Source organism: Musca autumnalis, unplaced genomic scaffold (genome assembly GCF_047663935.1).
Source record: "Musca autumnalis isolate F117 unplaced genomic scaffold, ASM4766393v1 scaffold_2, whole genome shotgun sequence".
Taxonomy (NCBI): domain Eukaryota; kingdom Metazoa; phylum Arthropoda; class Insecta; order Diptera; family Muscidae; genus Musca; species Musca autumnalis.
Window position 1 is genome coordinate 120727801 of NW_027411755.1, and position 9179 is coordinate 120736979.

Here is a 9179-nt window from a genome sequence, read left to right on the forward strand (position 1 = left end):
TAAATTTAAAAAAACTCGAGGGTATACAAACTTTGATACAATAAAGATGTGTCGAAATAATGGTTTTAGACATCATATACTTTCGGACGAAATTAGTTCCAATCCATTAGAAGTTGATTAAGCCTTGTCCGTTCGTCTGTCAGGTTGGTTGGAACACCTCCCTCACAAAAGTTCAAAATTTCGCTTAAGTGCAGTTTAAGGGGTGTCTAAAAAACGTTATGAAATTATTACCATCTAGCAGACCCCGGTCAGCGTTGCTGGCCCGTCGTAATGAGTTGTAATAATAACTTTTAATGGACTTCATGCTTGACAATTCAAAAATAGGTATTTTCTACCTCACTTCTTCGGTCCATTGTCAAACCGAGGAGAATTTTAGTTTTTTCAACAGATTTTCTCTGTAACCTTTCTTTTCTCTTACGGACAGGAAAAAAATTTAAATTCGGTCGGGTTATGGCGAACATTTTACAAAAAGAATTATCCAAACCGGTCCAGTCGTTCTCAACTGACGCCATTACCAACGAACGACATTTGATTTATAAAGATAAGGCCTTTCTTGGGAAAGGGATATCGGTTGTATAGCCGGTATTCGATCTGTCCATATATGTCTCACTTCACCCAAGCTGAGGGCATATCCCTGTCGGTAAAGCCGACTAGCGCTTTTTAAATTGTTTCTCCAGAGTTGTCAATGATGGGCGCTACTGAAGCAAGGGAATGAAAGCACGCACCTGTCGGAGAACATAAAAACTTCAAAATTCCTGAATTCGGACGATACCATTATACAGGTGTTATATCAACATGTTAACATATATCCACAAGTTTAGGTATTTTTCCAAAGGATTTTCGGACAGACTATAACCTGCACTTAGACACAAATTTAGAACTTTTGTGGGGGAGTTACACTAAGGAGAGGACCGATATGGGCCATTATAAAAGTTTTACTAAATTTGGACAGAATATTAGGAGATCTAAAGTTTGGACCAAATTGTTTGCCCCGTTCAAGAGATATCGTGCATACCATATTAGTGACCTTTTTTAATTTGGGGGGAAGTACCGGAAGTTGTGGGCTGGTATTACCGATCTTTGAACTGAAACTAAGTTTGGACAAAATATGACGAAGGCCAAATTTTGGACCAAATCGGTTGATCAGTTCGAGAGTTATCGTGCTCTCCAGCCACTACATATGGTGCCATAGGAGTTTTTACAACTTTCGGGCTGTTTTCTCAAGAAGTATGGACTTGCGCCTGAAAAAAACATTTACTGCCGTAATTGAGGCAGCGAATGCAAGTTGCTTCAACAAAAATCAAAGTGCATTTATGCAAAATTTTGTGTGGGAGGTACCCGAAGGAGTGGACAAATATAGTCCATATTCGAACCTGATCTATATCTGGCACATATATTAGAATGTGTAAAGTATGGACCAAATCGGACACACCCATCAAGAGTTATCGTGCGCAAAATTTTTCCGTCTGTGGAAATCACTCTAGCATCCGAATGTAGGTGGATAAAATTTTGGTAAAATCTATTGTAGGTATGTATAACTTTTGAAAATGGGTTATATAGGTTCACGTTTTAGTATAGCCCCTATACAAACTGACGCGTGACGCGTCGACGTTTTAAGGAATTTTGAAGGTAGTAGTCCCACTTGATTACCGAGTTGGTTGTAATTTGGTATTTTAAGAAATATTATTTATATACATAGGTCCAAGTTTGGTATAGCCCTCTTATATCGACACGTATAAAGTACGCGTCATTGAATGTATAAGTGTTAGGCCAATTTGACCACATAGGCCCACGTTTGGTATAGCCCTCTTATATCGACACGTATAAAGTACGCGTCATTGAATGAATTTTGAAAGTGTTAGGCCCATTTGACCACTGTATAGGTTGCAATTTGGTATTTTGTGTTGTCAGAGGCTAAAAGAAATTTCCACCAAAAAAAATTTTATATAGGTCCACGTTTTGATATAGCCACCATGGAACGATGCCGCCCGATTTTCGGTATTTTCAAGGTTTTAGCCACATTATCTAACCGAAGTGGCTAAAATTTAGCATGTAGTCTCATGGATGAGAAAAATCAAAAAACAAAAAAATCGCCGGAGGGATTTTCAAATAAATCGCTGTCAAAGTTTACATTTTTAGAGCTTTTTTAGGTTTTCACAATTTTGCTTGGAAACCGCGAGTCGCATCGTAATGGAATTAAAAAAAATTTTGTAGCAGTAAAAATTCTCTACAAGATTGGCCTTTATGACTTTTTCTTAGGATTTACCATTTTTGTGATATTGATGTTCAAATTGGGACAATGGATTGACTGTATCGTCTCGTTATAAAACAATGCCATGACTGCCATATAACGGTACCGCCCGATTTCTGTATATTCCACGTTTTTAGCTAAGTTTTCGTACCGAATTAGGTATAATTGGCATTTAGCGTTCTCAGAGGCCATGAAACTTACCTTTCAAAAATTTTGGACATAAATATGACCATGACCGCCACATAAGTTTTTGTAAAAAGCTTACCTACCAAAAATTGTGGATATAGTTGTATAGCTCCATATAATGGTACCGCCAGATTTAAGGTAATTTGAAGTTTTTAGATACACTTTTCGACCGAATTAGCTATAATTGGACATTAGTTATAATTTTGGACATACGTTCATGTTTTGGTATAGGCCCTCATATAATGGTACAGCCTGATTTCAGGTATTTGGAAACTATTATCTACATTTTCGACCTAAATTGACTGTAATTTGGCATTTACTATTCCGAATGGTTAACAAACTTATACGCCGAAAGTTTTGGACATAGGCCTACGTTGTGGCGTATCCCCCATGAATAACAAATAATGGTACCTCCTGATTTTAGGTATTTTCATTTTTTTTTATCTGACGGAATTAGTAGTCAAAAAACTTCTTCCCGTAAAATTTTGGAAATTCATACTTTCGTTAATAAAGAAATCTTATTATTCCATTTAGTTCAGGATATTTCTTGGTGGAGGGTATAAAAAGTTCGGCCCGTCCGAACTTAACGCTTTTTTACTTGTTTTATTTGTTAGCGAAAGTATCATAACTTCGATGTATAGCTAGAGATACAAGTAGATATATGTAGAATAACATACAACGCCTTATGATCAAGTCAATCAATTGTAGCCCTTTAAAGTTAATTTCATGTTCGGCTTCAAGAACAAATATTCTGAAGTAGCCTAAATAAATATAAGTTAAAGGTGTTCAGTAAGTAAAAATTAATATGAACTTTAGCATTCGGGATATGACTTAATCCAAAAAAACTATAATAATGATGGTGGACAACATTGTTATAGTTTTCTTATTCCTACTCTTATATACTGCACTATTTCCAACAATGTTCCGGCTGTCATTCCGAAATAAAAATATAATATTTTAATCACGTACTAAATATGAAAGGGGGCAAGTTTATTTTTGACTTAGCTGAGATACATACATATGATTTGGGTTACACATGACATAATATTATATCCGCAACAAATTGAATAGGGTTCCGTTTTATGTTTTCTTGACACGTATGCATGGCCAAAGAAAAAATGTATTAGTGCGCGCATACTTTCTTTCATTCGTTGACTGCAATCACATTAGAAATTCATTGGAGGATTTCCGTGGAAAAGTCCTTACACCTACCACAGCATTTTCCGGCTTGTAAGAGGGAATATTTAAGCAGCCACATGTTGAATGAATCCATGTGCAATAAGTTGAGTACGGGCACGTACATATACATACATTCATATATACATATGTATGTATGTATGTTTATGCATATACGTATACGAATTTTTGTTGATTAACCTTAAGATTCGTTGATGTTTTTTCTTCTTATTTGTTTTTCTTCTGGTCATTCGTCACATGTGTTTTGTTTTTGAAATTTATTTTTTGGCAAGAAATCAAAATCAATTTTTCTATCAAAAACAACATGGAATAGATCACATCTTTCAATATCTATTGCTAATATTATAATAATATGCGGAATGAACACACATGCATACATATATATTGAGCAGAGGTTTCCAGGATCTTTGCCAAATACAGAAACCAAACACAAGCAATTGCTACAAATTATGTTCATATGCAAGACACGCCTCAACCAAGGCATTTTTAATAGGTAGCAACACCGCCGAGTTTGAGCATGTTATGATATGCCATGAACTTATTTATTGTGCTTCTTGTTCATTCTTCCAATATCCGTGGGAATAGGTGAATTTATTTGACGTAAATTGGATACTCATAAAGCTACATGACATGGTGGGGCGAAACCTACATATTAATTAAAAAACAATATTTCCCACGAACATTCTGAAGGGACAAGGGGAAACTGCTCTCATATGAATGAGAATTAGTCTTTATTTTATCGCGAGATCCGAACGCCGTCTGGGGTTTGAACCCACATCCTTGAAAAACACATGCAAAAAGGTGTTGTCACGGCTTGTTAGTGTTCAGAGCCAAACTCATAACTTTCAAAGACTACGCTAAGCATTTGTCATGAAAGCCATACAATGATTGAACAAATATTCAGCGTTGTAAAAAACAAAGCGGTAAAGTGAAGCCGCTCCACAGCCGATATGCATGAAGAGCCTCTACCAAAGGCGAAACATGTTACATAGTGGTGGTTATGTGGGTTCGTATCTTCGACTTTAACGCGGTTCATAAATCACTCAGGTGTCATATTATCAGGTCTGCGGCGGTTTTGGACTGCAAGAACGCCTTGTAGACGCTTAAACCAAAGATAACGACCTTGTGAAATATCGGATCGGAGTCAACCGAAATGGAAGTCGATATCTCAACCAAGCCACCATTGTGCCATTTCAAGCGGCAGTTGGAACAAAGATATCGGGTTAAGGCTAGTCAGATGTGACACAATGAACTTAGCTGTAGGTATCCAAGGAAATCTGGCCAATCCTCTCCACGTGAAGAACTACATATCTACTCATGAGAAATCTAACCTGAAACTAACATTGGGAATAATCACGGGTCACTGCATATTACGATCAATGCCCTGCAAAGGGGATAGAGATGAAGATGAAGAAACAGAGACTATCGAGTACTTATTATGTCTCTGTACAATACTCACGACCAATTTCTGACAACTTTCTGCCAAGCCCAGGCAACAAGTCTGATTTTTCTTTCCAAGGTTCTGAAGTGGCTGCAGATACATACATTCGCATTATAAAAGAGAAAAATTGTGCCTCATCGAAATGATGGTTTTAGACCCCACTTTGATAAATTCAAATTCATATCAGACAACTCGATATGGACTATTTTGGAAGTTAAACTACATTTAGACAAAATATTAGGAGACCTTAAGTTTGGACCAAATCGGCTGATCGGTTCATCAGAGGGCGTAGCATCTTAACTTTTTGGGGGGAGGTATCGGAAGGTGTGGACCAATTTTGCCCATCTTCAAACTTAAACAAAGTTTGGACAAAATATTACGAAGGCCAAATTCTGGACCGATTCGGCTTATCCCTTCGAGAGTTATCGTGTCCTCCAGCCACTACACATGATGTCCGTAGGGATTTTTTACAGTTTTGCAGCAATTTTCTCAGGAAGTATGGACTTGCCCCTGAAAAATGAGACCGTCCTAATGGGGACAGCGAATACAAGCTGCCGCAACAAAAATCAAAGCGATACGCGAGCAGCTGTTAAATTTCACTTTTCCAAAATTTTGTGTGGGAGGTATCCGAAGGAGTGGACCGATGTAGTCCATATTCGAATCTGATCTATGTACCGCAGAAGTTTCCGATGTACAAACTATGGATCAAATCGCTTACTGCCTTCGAAAGTTATCGAGCGTACCATTTTAGGGAAAAGTTTTGAAGTTTAGTTGGGGGAACCCGAAGAAGTAGACGGGTCTTGCGCGTATGGCAACAGTTGCAACAGTATAGTAGCATACACCATAGTATGGAGGATATATTAACCCCCTGTTTATGTATATGTTTGCTTCAATCCAAAAAACAAATTTGAAAAACACGCTCAAATGATGAATTTCTTATCGGCCCAAAGTTTGTTTTTCCGTTGGAAATAATCATTTGCCACCTTATATATTCTGGATCAGGATAATCAATCTAAAGTCCACAATAATTAAACTAGAGCGCTATATTTGCACCCGTGGGTCTTTATTCCATAGGCAGGTCAAGTTCGAAGATGCGCTATATCGGGCCACGGTTTGGTATAGCTCCCAAAAAACGGTACCTCCCGATTTTTGGTATTTTGAACATTTTAGCTACATTTGGCATTTGAGGTTCACTGCAATCACAAACCATCCACCAAAAATTGTCAACATAGGTCTATGTTTTGGCTAGGCCTCATGTAACGTTATCTCCCGATTTTAGTTTTTTTGAGGATTTTAGCTACATCATTTGACTGAACTATCCGTAATTTGATATTTGATGTTCTCTGCAGTAACCAAAAATTGTTAACATAGGTCCATGTTTTGGCATAGACCCCATATAACGGTACCCCCGATTTTTGGTATTTTAAGGGTATTAGTTACATTTTTTGACTGAACTATCTGTAATTTAAAATTTGAGGTTCCCTATAGTCACGAAACTTCTGCACCAAAAATGGTCAACATATGTAGGTCCATGTTTTGGTGTAGCCCCCATATAACGGTACCTCCCGATTTTCGGTATTTTGAGGGTTTTAGCTAAATGTTTTTGTCTGAACTACACGTTATTTGACATTTGAGGTTTCCAGTGGTCACAAAATTTCTCCACCAAAAATTGTCAACAAAAGCCCATGTATTAGCATAGCCCATATATAACGGTACCTCTCGATTTTCGGTATTTTGAGGGTATTATTTACATTTTTTGACTAACCACCCGTAATATAAAATTTAAGGTTCCCTATAGTCACGAAACTACAGCGCCAAAAATCGTCAACACAGGTCTATGTTTTGGTATAGCCTCGATATAGCGGTATCTCCGGATTTTCAGGATTTTAGCTTCAATTTTTGGTTTACTACCTATCATTTGACTTTTGAGGTTCCTAGTGGTCACAAAATTTCTCTACCAACATTTTTCATCATAGTACCATTTTTTTATATAGCCCTCACAGAACGGTAACTCCCGATTTTCGTTTTTTCAGTTTTAACTACAATTTTTAACCGACATTTAAGAATCTCTGTGGTCACGAACCTTCTCCACCAAAAATCTTAAACAGAGGTCTATGTTTTGATATAGTCCCATACAACGGTACCTCCCGATTTTCGGTATTTCGAGGATTTTAGATAAAAATTTTTGCCGAAATAGCTCTAATTTGACATTTGAGCTTCTCAGTGGTCACAAAACTTCTCCACCAAAATTTTTCATCATAGGACCATTTTTTATATAGCCATCACAGAAAGGTACATCCCGATTTTCGGTATTTTCAAAAGTTTAGCAAAGTTTTTTGATGGACCTACCCGTAATTTTACATTAGAGGTCCCCAGTAGTCACGAAACTTCTCCACCAAAATTGTAACATATGTCCATGTTTTGGTATTGCCCACATATAACTATTCCACTCGATTTTCGGCACTTTGAGGGTTTTAGCTAATTTTTTTACTAAACTATCCGTAATTTGAAATTTTAGGTTGTTCCATCAAAAATTTTTCAACTTAGGTCCACACTTTGGTATAGCCCCCCCCACATAGGAACCGCCCGCTTGAATACATTTTTAGATACATTTCCTGGCGTTAATTAGGCATTTGGGGTATCCGTGGTCGAAAAACTTATCCACCTAAAATTGTGGACAGGAATAGAAACTAATAATTCCATTTAGTTTAGAATATTTTATGGTGGAGGTTATAAAAAGTTCGGCCTGGCCGAACTTGGCCATTTTTTACTTCTTATAGGTGATATTTCCATGTTCAACCCGACCAGAACCATTCTGTTGGTATCTATTATTTCCTAAGCTTTTCAGCAAATGCAAACAAAAAATGTTAAAATAATTGTAACGCAAAGCCAAATAAAATTAACGACCCCTGGACCCATTTTCCTTCCTTTTAAGCTACTTAAATTAGCTTTATTTAAATGTACTCCTTTCCAAAAATTAGCATCCAACATTGCTACACATTTTTGAAGCCCACAAGCAATTATTAAAATATTATCCCACGGCAACAAACATAGAAAAACCCCACCCTTCAATATGTAATTTCTGCTCCAATTATTATAGCCTTTTCTTGTTGCTGTTGTTGTTAAGCATTCTGTACCACAAAAGTGTCATCGACATCTCAAGCATCCTTGGCGGGTTGGCTTAACACTCTCACACAAAATCTCAAATCAAACATATCATCATTGCAAATATAACAACCATCTCATTATCCTGCAGCTCTTCTGTGAATACTTCCCACGAATGGCTGTGGCGGACGGAGGCGGTCGTCACGTTGGAGGTCTCTTCCGTTATACTACTAACCACAGCCGTAATTATGGTTTGCCAACATAATGGCAAAACTTTGATACTCACCTCGCAGACGTTCATTTTCCATTTGAAAGGAAACCATACTAGGGTCATGTCGAATTTGCGGTGGTAATGCTCGCCATACCTGCAACGATTGTTCGGTTACTTGAGCCGGTGGTACAACCAGATTTTGACTAGAACGACGTCTTTGCATTTCAATGCCATTGCCGGGGCTGCTACGTTTAAATTTACGCGACAAGTTGTGTAAACCCATTTTGATTTAAATTTTCTTTTCTTCCTATGAATTTTTTCTTCACTTTAAAAACTTTTTTCGCTTTGCTCTCTTTCAATATTCAAAACACATTTTGTTTAAAATTAAAACAAAAAACATCAACAAAATGTAGCTATAAAAAATATTTATAAACTTTTGTATAATCACTACAAACAAATCAATATTCACGTTTCACGGTTTCCACACATTTCAAAACGTTTTCATCTGCGAACGTCTCCAAAGCGACTAAAAACATTGGCTGAGCTATTTTCATGGAATCTGTGTTGAATGGATATTCAACAGTGTTTTGCTGTGTTTTTGTTGTATTTCACCATAGGATTTCCACCACACACACAATAACAGAGTATGAAAAAATAGCAACAAATGCTCCCACACATTACCTTACTCACTGTGTTCAGTAGGGGAAACACAGAACATTTCTCAAATTTTCCATCTCATTTCTTATCTAGCTCTCATGCGCTCTCATTGCTATGATGTTTAAAGAAAA

The 9179-nt window shown here is 37.1% G+C and overlaps 1 protein-coding gene across 1 annotated transcript in view; it reads right to left on the reverse strand.

Annotated features, from left to right (window-relative positions):
• Positions 1-8972, reverse strand: part of hoe2 (hoepel2) — a 65557-nt gene extending 56585 nt beyond the window's left edge. The window contains exon 1 of the mRNA XM_073969157.1: positions 8467-8972. Within this exon, the coding sequence (XP_073825258.1) occupies positions 8467-8674 (208 nt within the window). The 5' untranslated portion in view covers positions 8675-8972. The remainder of the gene's footprint in view (positions 1-8466) is intronic.
• Positions 8973-9179: the final 207 nt, after the last annotated feature.